This window comes from Cetorhinus maximus, chromosome 12 (assembly GCF_964194155.1).
Source record: "Cetorhinus maximus chromosome 12, sCetMax3.hap1.1, whole genome shotgun sequence".
NCBI classification, from domain to species: domain Eukaryota; kingdom Metazoa; phylum Chordata; class Chondrichthyes; order Lamniformes; family Cetorhinidae; genus Cetorhinus; species Cetorhinus maximus.
The window spans coordinates 26523361-26536650 of NC_135890.1; the positions used below are offsets into that span (position 1 = coordinate 26523361).

Consider the following 13290-nt stretch of genomic DNA (forward strand, 5'->3'; position numbering starts at 1 on the left):
GCAAGGTTTTATATGATGTTTATATTTTGGACTCCCCCTTTTAATTTAAGGTAAAACAGAATGCCCTGGAAGATAGTGTGAAGTTGTTTTGGACTCTGTCTAGCAACAGACCAGTGATGGCAGCCAAGGGGATAAAGAGCCAAGGTTAAGAATTACTGAAACCCACATGCCAAATTTCACAGCTGAACACAAAGAGAGGCAGCTGTTCTTGCTTTGTGTTATAGACTTTTAGGCAGTCTGATTTTGAAAAACCCTGGACACAGAGACAAGAGAGACAAAGAGAAAGAGGAAAATAGTATCTATTGTGAGAAGGGAAAAGGCTGCTTTCACTTAGTCACCAGGCTGAATACTGGGCAATGAGAAGGATCCTGCAGAGATTTAAGGACACTGGAAGATTCGCCCAGGTAAGACATGGAGAAGGAGCAGGCCTTACTCCTGGAAACTGGTTTGGGAATTCACAGAAGACTGAGGGCAAGGGATTTTGATGATTACTGGATGTTACAACTCAGCTAAACGGGGAGAAGCGAACCTATTGGAAGCTGGGAGTGAATTTGGACAGTTTCCTGTTAAGACTGCAATTCTGCATTCTAACATATAAATACAGCCTGGGGTTATAGATTGTGTTAAGACACGAATAAGGGTTATCTTTTCTGTAATTTAGAGTATTAGTTGCCTACTAAGTAATGTTTAGTCAATGTTGATTTTTGTTAGTTTGTTACAATAAGCAATTCCTCCAAGTTGGTCACTGGGCATTCAAATCCTCTTTTTATATAAAAGTTATCGATCTTTATGGGGATCGTAGCAATCTCACCTTCTTGAGTTAGCAGATTTACAATTCCCAGCTGGCTGATGTAAATATCCAGGTCACCCTGTTGTGTGGAAGCTGTTAGACTACCATCTGAGGAATCTACAAATAAACAATCAAATACTTTAGCTGTTGGCATTTTATTTGTATGTAGCAATTCCTTAAAAAATAAACTATATGCTGAACAACTGGGCTTGTATCAGAGGTTCTTCTGTTATTCAAACTTCCCTGGCACCTTTAGTAGAACGTTAGCTGGAGCTCTTCAATGCTTAAACAGCACATTGTCTCAGGGAGGGGAAGTGAAAAAATAAAGCACTGGAGTGATAATCAGCAAGATGGTGTATTGAGCTCTGCAAAATGCCTCATGCTCAGTAAACTGATGGCTGCAAAAGGGCCCAACTTGCAGACTATTCATACACCCCAATATAAGAAAACAGTATGAAGACAGGTAAGGAAGAAAGATAATTTATTTTTGGCAGAGAATTCATTTTCCATGAGGCTGGGTCATGCCCACTAGAAAATTTAGATTTTTGACATTATTTGGTGAATTTTCCAGTATTTTGAATTTACAATAATTTAAAAAGGCAAGTATATGAAAACTAGAGGATAGTTGCAAACATTAAATACATTTTTCTTTTATTTTATAAATTATCTCTCCCATTAGCTGAAGGCAATCAACTGTTAGAAGTTTAATAAATTTTCTTTGTTTAATAAAATAAAAAAGGACTAACTTGAACCCCATGTGATTTATAGGGGACCACATGCAGCAAATAACACTCCTTTCAAATTTGGCCCCTCCTCACCCCATCAATTGGTGATGTATTGAGTACTTCTAAGGGGATCCAATGGCATGCTCCTGCTGAAAATTGTTGTATTTTTACAGAAAATAGTCCATTCTGGTTAGCTGTGGAATAAATAATTTTTACAGTTCAGAATTTGGTGAAAAATGTAAGTGGTGTTTGGAAACCAAATAACTAATTAGATCACCATTTCCCCAGACATGATTAACTTCCACATGACAACACTCCAGACACAATCCTGTTAGATACTGCAACCTGTGCAGCTCTTCGCAGTTGATTGCCAATATGGACTAGGACAGGCTTGTCCAATGTACACCGGCAGGCAAGATGCAGCCTGTGAAGCTCCTCTATGCAGCCCCCGGAGCTGGTTTACAAACTGCCAGTCAAACAGGTGAGTTTGAATGGAGATTCTGCATGGAGGAGGGCAGGTGGCCGAGGGAGGGCGGCGAGGGAGTGTGGGAGGGGTAAGGTTAGAACGAGAGTGTGAAGAGGGTGAGTGTGTGTGTGTCTGTGTGAGAGAGTGTGTGCGTGTGTGAGAGAGTGTGTGTGTGTGTGAGAGAGTGTGTGAGTGAGTGAGTGTGCTTGTGCGTATGAGAGAGAGAGTGAGAGTGTGTGTGTGTGTGAGCGAGAGAGAGAGAGAGAGAGTGTTTGCAAGGCCAGTGTGTGTACATAAGTCTGGCTCATTCCCAGTATCAGGGTTCTCATTCACCCTCATCCACAAACACCATCATGCGCTCTTGCAGTGGGTGAGGGTGAGTGAGTGAGGATGAGCGCACATACACTATTACACACTCATCTTTATTTATTACTCATTGTTTTTATGGTGAGCAAGTTGTTTCTTTTCATACCTCAGCTTTTTTTTGAAATTCATGTTTAATGTTGTGTGAAACTTTATCTTTCTGTAATTTGCTCATTGGCCTCCTGTGTGAGAAAAATTTTGAAATGTGGCCCACCGTGCGAAAAGGTTGGACAAGCCTGAACTAGGAGGACTGTTTTTCTTATGCTCAAGCTGGCATGACCCTCTCTTCAATTAAATTTGGCATTTTTTTTTCACGGTTTTTTATTCAAGCCAATAGTTTTTGTTCACCCACCAACTCATTCAGGAATTTTACCTCTTTTTAACATTGTTCTAGATGATACATTTATTCTATCTCCCCCATTTGGGGTTACACACTCTGCAGTCATGCCACATCCAGTCATGAATGCTGGTGGACAATTAAACAACTCACTGGAGGAGGAGGCTCCACAAATATTCCCATCCTCAATGATGGGGCAGCCCACCACAGCAGTGCAAAAGATTTGGCTGAAGCATTTGCACAATCTTCAGCCAGAAGTGCCAAGTGGATGATCCATTTTGGCCTCCTCCGGAGATCCCCAGAATCACAGATGCCAGTGTTCAGCCAATTTGATTTACTCCACGTGATATCAAGAAATGGCTGAAGGCCCTGTGTACTGTAAAGGCTATGGGCCCTGACAATATTCCGGCAATGGTACTGAAGACTTGTGCTCCAGAACTTGCTGTGCCTCTAGCCAAGCTGTGCCAGTACAGCTATAACACGCATCTCCCAACAATGTGGAAAATTGCCCAGGTATGTCCTAGACACAAAAAGCAGGACAAATACAACACAGCCAATTATCACACCATCAGTCTACTCTCGATCATCAGTAAAGTGATGGAAGGGGTCAACAACAATGATATAAAGCAGCATTGTTCAGTTTGGGTTCCACCAGGGCCCCTCAGCTCCTGATCTCATTACGGTCTTGGTTCAAACATGGACAAAAGAGCTGAACTCCAGAGGTGAGGCAAGAGCAACTGTCCTTGACATCAAACTCTCCGCTAGTTGGAGTCATACCTAGCACAAAGGAAGATGGTTGTGATCATTGGAGTTTAATCATCTCAGTCCCAGGATATCACTGTAAGAGTTCTTTGGGATGGTGTCCTAGGCCCAATCATCTTCAGCTGCTTCATCAATGACCTTCCTTCCATCATACGGTCAGAAGTGAGGATGTTTGCTGATGATTGCATAATGTTTAGCACCATTCGTGACTCCTCAGATACTGAAGCAGTCCATTTGTAAAAACAGCACGACCTGGATAATATCCAGGCTTGAGCTGACAAGTGGCAAGTAACAATCGTACCACACAAGTGCCAGGCAATGACCATCTCCAACAAGAGAGAAACTAACCATTGCCCGTTGTCATTATCATCATTGAATCCCCCACTAATCAACATCCTGGGGGGGTACCACTGACTAGAAACTGAACTGGACTAGCCATATAAATACTGTGGCTACAAGAGCAGGTCAGAGGCTAGGAATCCTATGCCGAGTAACTCACCTCCTGACTCCCCAAAGTCTGTCCACCATCTACAAGGCACGTCAGGAATGTGATGGAATACTCTCCACTTGCCTGGATGAGTGCAGCTCCAACAACACTCAAGAAGCTTGAAACCTCCCAGGACAAAGCAGCCCACTTGATTGGCACCCAATCCACAAACATTCACTCCCTCCACCACCGACACACAGTGGCAGCAGTGTGTACCATCTACAAGGTGTGCTGCAGGAACTCACCAAGGCTCCTTAGGGAGCACCTTCCAAACCTATGATTGCTGTCATCTAGAAGGACAAGAGCAGTAGAACATGGCACCACATGGAAGTTCCTCTCTAAGCCACTGACCATCCCAACTTGGAAATATATTGCGTTCCTTCACTGTCACTGGGTTAAAATCCTGGAACACCCTGCCTAACAGCACTGTGGATGTACCTTTTACACCACATGGACTGCAGCGGTTCAAGGAGGGAGCTCACCACCTCCTTCTCAAGAGCAATTATGGATGGGCAATATATTCTGGCCTAGCCAGCGACACCCACATTCCTTGAGTGAATAAGAAAAAACACTCTTCTCCCTCTACTACTCCAGTGCAATCTAACATCCTTTTCTGCATAAACTCCTCAGTTTGAGTCAGCACTTTCCTCCATTCTCTCATCAGCTTTTAATGTAGTTTTTTTTTGCCGTAGGTATAACAGCTGTAGTCAGAGTCTCACCAAATCTATCAGCTGGGATGGAGTCGGCCTACTAATGGATGGATAGGATAAAAAAGGCCGTGATAGTGAAATGGCAGAAATATTAAATCATGTTGCTTCAGAATTTACCAGGGTTCAGGTGAACATAAAAAATGGAAGATGAGATTAGAAATGAATTACACACATTTTAAATAAAAAATGAGAAATCTTAAATAAAGATGAAAGATAATACCCCTGGCCCAGGTGGATTTTATCTGTGCATTTTTGAAGAATCTAGAGATGAGATAGCAGGTAAGCTAAAACACATATTTAATAATTTGTTTAAAACAAACTGCAGTTCCAGAAGCCTGGCAGATAACAACATTATACCTATATTTAGGAAAGTAGATAGAACCTGTCCACCACTGAGTTCTTCCTAGAGATGTCCCCAATCTGTCTACAAGTGAACACAAGAACCTAGACTTAGGAGCAGGAGTTGGCCATTTAACCCTTCAAGGTTGCTCTGCCATTCATTAAGATCACAGCTGATTGGTTGTGGTCTCAACTGCACTTTCCTGTCTGCCCCAAACCCTTGATTCCTTTTCTATCAAAAATCTATCTAACTCACCCTGAATAAATTTACTGGTCCAGCCTCCACTGCTTTCTGGGGAAGAGAATTCCACAGGCTAACGACCCTCAAAGAAAGAATTTCTCCTCATCTCTATCTTATTCTCGTCTCCCCACAAGAGGAAACATCCTCGCGGTATCTACCCTATCACATCCCCTCAGGATCTTGAATGTTTCAATAAGTATTCAAACTGGCTGTCACTGCCGAATGGATAGCCTCTGCTGTTGATGACCCCTCTGGCAAGATCACCCAGAGGCGGGAACACATTGCCCTCATTTCCAAATTTGCTCCTGGTCCTGCTTTCAAACCTGCCTCAGCAGGACCAAGAAGATTCCGCCCAATGTTTCCACTTGTGGGGCAGAGCTAAACTAGAGGCTATAAATAGAAGAAAGTCACCAAAAAATTAAATAGGGAATTGAAAAGAAACATCTTTACCAAGTGAGTGAAGAGAATGTGAAACTTGCTACTACAGGGAGTGATTGAATTGATAGCATAGATGCATTTAGAGAGAATCCGCATATGAGGGAAAGAGGATAGATAGCTATTGTTCACAGATTTAGATGAGGAAGGATAACAGGAGGCTTGAATCAAGTATAAAACACTGGCATGGACCGGCTGGGCCAAATGGGCCATCTCTGTGTTTTTCTGTGCATTGCCATGTAAAATCCTGAAGTCAATAATTATGTCTAACATCCCTATTGAGCTCCAAATAATAATGCCAAAATTTAGCAGGTCTGACAGCTTCTGGCAAAAAGTCTTCCTACGCAATTAGTGCCTAGCCTAATTAGTATTTATTTTTATTTCAGATTTCTAGCACCTGCAGTATTTTGATTCTGTATTAATGCCAACATGTATTTTGTCTTGGCTAGCCACAGCCTGTACATTTTATGACCTTTTATTTATTTTCCAGCTCTGTGCTTATAACACTTGTTCATCCTACCTTCCAACTCCAGTGCATTTTCCACCCACTCCCTCCAGTCTACAATCTCAATGGTGGTCTTCAGCAGCCTCAGCCCAAATCTGTAGATCTCCCACTCTAAACTTCTCTGCCTAGGCACTTCTTTGCCTGCCTTTATAAGTTGTCTCAAAAACCCTTTATCCCCAACCACACTTTCAGTCTTTTAATCTTTTCAATCTTTCCTATACTATTACATCTTGGCGTTCATTGCTCCGTCATGCAGAACCTTTTAGCATTTTAACATGTTCATGGTATTGTACAAATGTAAACAAAAAGAAAAATAGTGATTTTTTTGGAAATCTGAAACAAAAATCAGGAAATCCTAGGAATATCGGAGTCAATATTTCAGGTATAACCCTTCATCAGATTCCTTCTGTTTACATTTGCTGACCTGTTGTGGAATTTCATCATTTGCTGCTTTAGTTTTATATGAATATAAGTTGTTATTATGGCTGAGAAATGAACTCTCACTAACAAGAATATTACTCGTCTACTGAATGCAGTTGATCATAACTGAACAAAATCTAGTATCATCTCCTGATGCTTAAAAATATTCAGCAGCAAAATGTTGACTCCTGTTGTGCTTAAACAACAAGCAGAGCAGCTGCAATTACTCAGTCTCAAAACTAAGGCAATATTTGTAATAGATCTCCTGCAGCCTTAGACTGATTCAGTTAATAATGCCAAAATGCATTCTGCCTTGGCCTGGCCAATATTGCATGCTGCTACCATCTTTTCCTTAGTGCCTTGCTTCTCTACGCTTATAACAGATCTCCTTCCAGCCCTTCTTAGAAAAAAAAGAATGGCTAGTAGAGATAATCAGTTTGCAAACTACAGAAACACGGCTGAGTTTGTGATTTTTAGCAATGGGAGAGCAATGGCAGATTAACTAAAATTCACATCATCCAATGATTGGTTAAGTTGGTGCGGTGCGTTTAGTTTAATACCAGTGGTGTGGAGTGGCATTAATGCCAGTAAAGTTACCTTTACCAGCCAATATGCAATTTTTTGCTCTGTGATAACTGCAGGAGGAAATTACCAACAACCAGAATAATGGCACAATCTTAAATTTCTAAAATTGAATTATTTTCATGTTAACTTAAAGTGCAAAATTACTTCCACAGTGAAATACTACTAAGGTTTTATAGACCTGCTGCTATGGAAGAATACAACTTGTTTCTTTGACCTTTTTAATTAACAAAATAAGCCAAATAAAATTGTTTTATGGCCAACTATGCATCACTTATTATTTTTCTAGGTCACACATTAATAGATTGAGCTAAATGTTTGAGTTTGACTTTTGCAAATAAATATTGCTTGGCTAGATAAAAAAAATCCTTGTGTTTCTGGAGCATGAGTAAATTACATAAATAATATAAATTATAAGGGATAGCATATACCTTTTTCTGAGACTTTGTAGCGGTTTGATACAACTGAGTGGCTTGCTAGACTATTTCAGATCATTTCATTCAAGAGTCAACCACATTGCTGTGGGTCTGGAGTCACACATAGGTCAGACCAGGTAAGGGTGGCAGGTTTCCTTCTCCCAGATGGGTTTTTTTCAACAAGCGACAATGGTTTCATGGTCATCATTAAACTTATAATTCCAGATTTTATTGGGATTTAAATTCTACCATCTGCCATGGCGGGATTTGAACCTGGGTCCCCTGAACATTACCCTGGGTCAATACCGCTATGCCAGCGCATATACCTAAATATGACATATATCATATACCTAAAGTATCTAAACACGAGGATAGCAATACATGCTTTATTTGAAAAGAAAATTAAATTTGTAGAGACCATCACAGTCTAAAGACACATTTTCTCTCAAGGAAATGTTTTTGGACAATGAGAGTAATTTATGAATAGTAAAAAGTATTTCAAACAAAAAAAATGGAGGAATCTACAAAATATTAAGAATTATTCAATTGGGCAAAATCTAATTATGGTACTTGCTTTTTACTTCCACATTTTTAAACAAAGAATCCAGTTTTTAAAAAATTAATTCTCACATTTTTTGGATCCTTAGTCCAGGCCCCTGGATTATCAGTCCAGTAACAACTATTATTATACTATATCTGTTCCTTGAAAATATAATCGCCATTCTGGCTTTATCAAAGTCCTGGAATTCCCTACTTAACATTGCTGTGGGAACACCAATCTCCACAAGGCTTGTAGCAATTTCAGGGGAACTAGGGTTAGACAATGAATGTCATCTTAGTAGCATTCTTCAAATCTTAACAGATCAAAAAATGCCACTGTGACTACAGGCAGTCATTTTAGCATCTGCAGCAAGCTTAATCTGAATGTGGTGATATCCATTGCAGAACCCCATATCTATCTATGTGTCTTGGATAGTATTCTACAACACTTTGCCCAATCCCACCGTAAATACCACCACCAAACTTTTAATAGCAATGTGAAAATCTAACTCATTGTCGTGCATTTATGCATACTGCTTGATCTCATGGCTAATCAATGTAAAATCTATAAGGAGTACTGAAGGTGGATCGGTGTTGGGGCCTCAACTCTTTACAATTTATATAAATGATTTGGATGAATGGACCAATGGTAGTGTGGTTGCTAAATTTGCTGATGACACAAGATAGGCATAAAAGTAAGTTGTGAGAGGAAATAGAGAGGCTATAAAAGGATATGGATAAGTTAGGTGAGTGGGCAAAGATCTGGCAGATGGAGTATAATGTAGGAAAATAGGAGGTTGCCATTTTGATGGGACAAATAAAAATGAGACATATTATTTAAACAGTGAGAGATTGCTCTGAGATGCAGAGGGATCTGGGTGTCCTAGTGCATGAATCGCAAAAGGTTAGTATGCAGGTGCAGCAAGAAATCTGGAGTACTGTGTACAGTATTGGTCTTATTTAAGGAAAGATGTAAATGCATTAGCAGTTCAGAGAAGGTTTACTAGATTAATACCTGGAATAGGCAGGTTCTCTTATGAGGAAAGGCTGGATAGGCTAGCCTTGTATCTGCTGGAGTTTAGAAGGGTAAGAGGCTACTTGATTGAAACATGTAAGATCCTGAGAGAACTTGACAGGGTGAATTATGGGAAGGGTGTTTCCTCTTGTGGGAGAATCTAGAACTTGGAGTCACTGTTTCAAAATAAAGGGTCGCCCATTTAGGACAGCGATGAAGAAAAATTTCTTCTCTCAGAGGGTTGAGACACTTTGGAATTCTCTTCCTCAAAAAGGTAATTGAGGCAGAGTTCTTGAATATCTTTAAGGCAGAGGTAGATAGATTCTTGAAAAGCAAGAGGGTGAAAGGTTATTGGGTGTAGGCAAGAATGTGAAGTTAAAATCAGATCAGCCATAATCTTATTGAATGGCAGAGCAGGCTCGAAGGGCCGAGTGGCCTACTCCTGCTCCTAATCCGTATGATTGCATGTAGTGTAATGCTTTATTTTGTAAGATCATACAAGAAACTAGTGTAATGCTATTTGAATTTTAATTTCAGTATGTAGCTAATTAGATTGGTATCCAGCACAGCCCAACAAACGATAGACCCAAACCATTGAACTAAAAATCATTGCCCAAGTTGGAACTCAACACATTTATAAATAAGACCCAGGGCACCATAAAATTAGACATCCCAAGTTTCAACCTGCATTAGAAGTTCAGCCAACATAATAAATCGATGACAATGTCAAGTTTTACCATCATTATACAGTAAGCAGTTCCAAACTTTAAAGATGTTTAGAAATTACAATGGATATTTATGAAACAGTACTTTGGAAATTTGATTGTTACATTTGTGTGATCAAGGAAACAATCTACTGTAGTGACTCCCTCCATTTTGTGTATACTAATGCAACACAATAACCATGGTGCAAGAATGCCCATGCAGTTTTTTCCAAACAATAAAGCTTTTATCCTTCTGGTTTGTTAAAATGGGAATTTATTCTCCCTCTGCTATTTTAATGTGATGCACCACAATGCACATTATGCAATTCCCACCACCTCTCAGACGAATGCCATTCTTCCTTGACTGCGAGCAAAAAGTGCCTAAGTTATTTTCCTTTTACAAAACATTAACAATATAGGAAGCATACAATTTTGCTTATGAGTCGTTGTTTCTTTTTAAAATAGATCCATGCAAATATTTTCAGTAGCAAGTGTCACTAGAAGCCACTAATAGGAGTCTGTCTTTTTTGCCTGAGCATCTAACTTGCCCCCAACATCTCAGAGAACTGATTGCTGCAGTAAATGTTCCGTCTAACTCAATCATAATTAATTAAAGTTATGGTGGAATTATTCTCATATAAACTGGAACTAACATGAGCAAAGTGAGATGGTCTCTTACCTACTGTAACAGCACCTGCATCAGTTTGAATCGTAACATTTCCTGCATATGGAACAATACAAAAAATTGTAATAGAAGGTCTTATGAAGGAAAAAAACATTATAACAAACTTATTTATATCTTAGTAGTAGCACGAGAATTTTGATTAGTAAAACATAAAATGTGCTAACTTGGCTCTATCCCTTAGAAACTCACAACAGAACAGAAATATAGAAACTCTTCTACATAGATTATCGATGCAACAACATGAGTTTGCCTTCTGAGTACCTATTTTATTTTCAATCTTTTTATTTTAGTAGCTAGAAAAAGAGATAATCTTATAAGAAAGCTGCACTTCAAATAACTGATTCAAGAAACACATGTGATTTGTAGTTCAGGGGTTGCAGATTTCTAGTCTAATGTCTAAATATTGATCGATAACTATTAAAATATGTTTTTAAAAATATAAAGAACTTCCTGCTGGTAATCATTTTAGAAAATTTGTTCCATATTGGGGCAATACTAGGACTAATTTTCCCATTGAAAACTTAAAAATAAACTATATCTACAAAAAGAAACACATGGTTTCTTCATGTGTAACAGCTATGAGTACTAATCGAGTGAAAAATGAACACATGGCAAAAAATTGGTAGACAGTACATACTTCATGCTGCCTCCTCATTTGAATAATTTCAACATACAACCCAGTAGGACCTAGCTAGCTGGCTGCATGTTCAAGAGGAGCCTAATAATGTGCGAGGCTGTCAGGAGTTCCTAGTCAGGGTTAGGCAGCAGAGTTTTGTTAGGGGAATATCGTATCTTACTAATTTAATAGAATTTTTTTGAGGAAGTAACAAGGGGGATTGATGAGGGCAGTGTAGCGGAAGTTGCCTAATGTATTTGACAATAGTCAAATACAGTAATGTATGGCAAACTGGTCAGAAAAGTGAGATAGCATGGGATACAGAAGAAGCTGGTGAGTTGGATCTAAAATTGGTTCAGTGACAGGAAACAAAGGGTAATGGTCGATGGATGTTTTTGCGAGTGCAAAGCAGTTTCCAGTGGTGTTCCACAGGGCTCAGTGTTGGGACCCTTGCTGTTTGTTGTGTATGTGGGAGGCATGATAGGCAAATTTGCAGATGACACAAAAATTGGCCATGTATTTGATAGTGAAGAGGATAGCTGTTGTCTCCTGAATGGTTTGGTTGGCAGAAAAGTGGCAAATGGAATTCAATCCAGGGAAGTGTTGGGGGGCACAAACAGAGCAAAGGAATACTCAATAAATGGGAGGATATTGAGAGGGGTTGAGGAAGTGAGACACCTTGGACTGCATGTCCACAAGTCCCTGAAGGTGGCAGGACAGGTGGATTTGGCGGTGAAGAAAGGATATGGAATACCTTCCTTTATTGGACGAAGTAGTGAATACAAAAGCAGGAATGCTGGAACTGTATAAAACGCTGGTTAGGCCGAGCTGGAATTGTGTACACAGTTCTGGTAACCACATTACAGGAAAGAAATAATTGCTCATGAAAGAATACAGAGGAGATTTACAAGAATGTTGCCAGGGCTTGAAAATTGCAGCTATGAAGATTGGATAGGCTAGGGTTGCTTTCCTTAGAAGAGAGGAGGTTGTGGGGTGACCTAATTGAGGTGTACAAAATTATGAGGGTCCTTGATAGGGTAGGCAGAAAAGACCTGTTTCCCATAGCTGGGGAGTCAATTACCAGGGGTCATAGATTTAAGGTAATTGGTAGAAGGATTAGAGGGGACACGAGGAAAAACCTTTTCACTCAGAGGGTGGTGGACGTCTGGAATTCACTGCCTAAATTGGTGGTTGAGGCTGAAAAGGTACCTGGATATGCACCTGAAGTGCTGTAATCTGCAAGGCTACGGACTAGGTGCTGGTAAATGGGATTAAAAATCAGCGGCTAGCTTCTTTTTTCTCTTTTTACGGCTGGTGCAGACACAATGGACTGAATGGCCTCTTTCTGCACCGTAGCTTTTCTATGGTTCTAGTTTCCAGCTCTTAAAGTCAATCTGCTCCTCTGAAAGGGAAGCTGCACGGAATAACAGGAGGCTGTACTGATTATCAGTGCTGCAACTGCAAGCAAGTGGAACAGTTCATGGACGTGGTGCTGGAAAGCCTTAATCATGGAGGTGGACAGGAAGAGAGGCCATATTCTCAACAGGGGCCAGGAACCCCTCAAGGGATGCCCTCTGAAGAGAGCGGGAGCAGGTGGCCAGGGAGGTCAACATAAGGAGTCTGGCCCAGAGACCTGGCAGCTGTGTCGGAAGAAGTTTAATGGCCTTATCTAGGCAATCACGGTCAATGAAAATATCAGTAACTGATATCGTATAGTCACCAAACCACCAATCTCTCACGCCACTCACTCCACCACCTCAATCATTCATCCATCAGCAGTCCCTCACACGCAAAACTAACATTTACATATGCCACCTCCCACTCATACACCTCTCAATGATGCCAGCCTCACATCATCCCACATTGCCTTCACATACCCCCAGGTATTCAGCTATGGCAGGCACATCTTCCAAACACAGAGTACCACAATCACTGGAATTCTGCCTTCTCTCTTTCAGAACAAAGACCCTCATGACAGAAGAGAGCAGAGTCCAACAGAGATGGTGCTCTGCATCATGGGTTCGGCTGCAAAACCTTGCCGAGACCATTTAAGATTTACTGCCTTATGGCCTTCTCGACTCCCACATTCTACTATCTGGCATGATGTGTAAGCTGCAGCTGGCATGACCATGGACCTCTTTGTTTTATATAT

At 40.4% G+C, this 13290-nt stretch overlaps 1 protein-coding gene across 8 annotated transcripts in view; it reads right to left on the reverse strand.

Moving 5' to 3' along the window:
- fam185a (family with sequence similarity 185 member A) overlaps window positions 1-13290 on the reverse strand; it is an 85509-nt gene that overhangs the window by 15563 nt on the left and 56656 nt on the right. For 5 of the 8 annotated variants that reach the window (XM_078553265.1, XM_078553270.1, XM_078553268.1 and 2 more), the window contains 2 exons: window positions 10517-10558; window positions 812-907 (listed from right to left, as the gene is read on the reverse strand). In XM_078553265.1, the coding sequence (XP_078409391.1) occupies window positions 812-907; window positions 10517-10558 (138 nt within the window). The remainder of the gene's footprint in view (window positions 1-811; window positions 908-10516; window positions 10559-13290) is intronic. The other 3 variants (XM_078553267.1, XM_078553266.1, XM_078553271.1) reach the window with 2 other exon arrangements.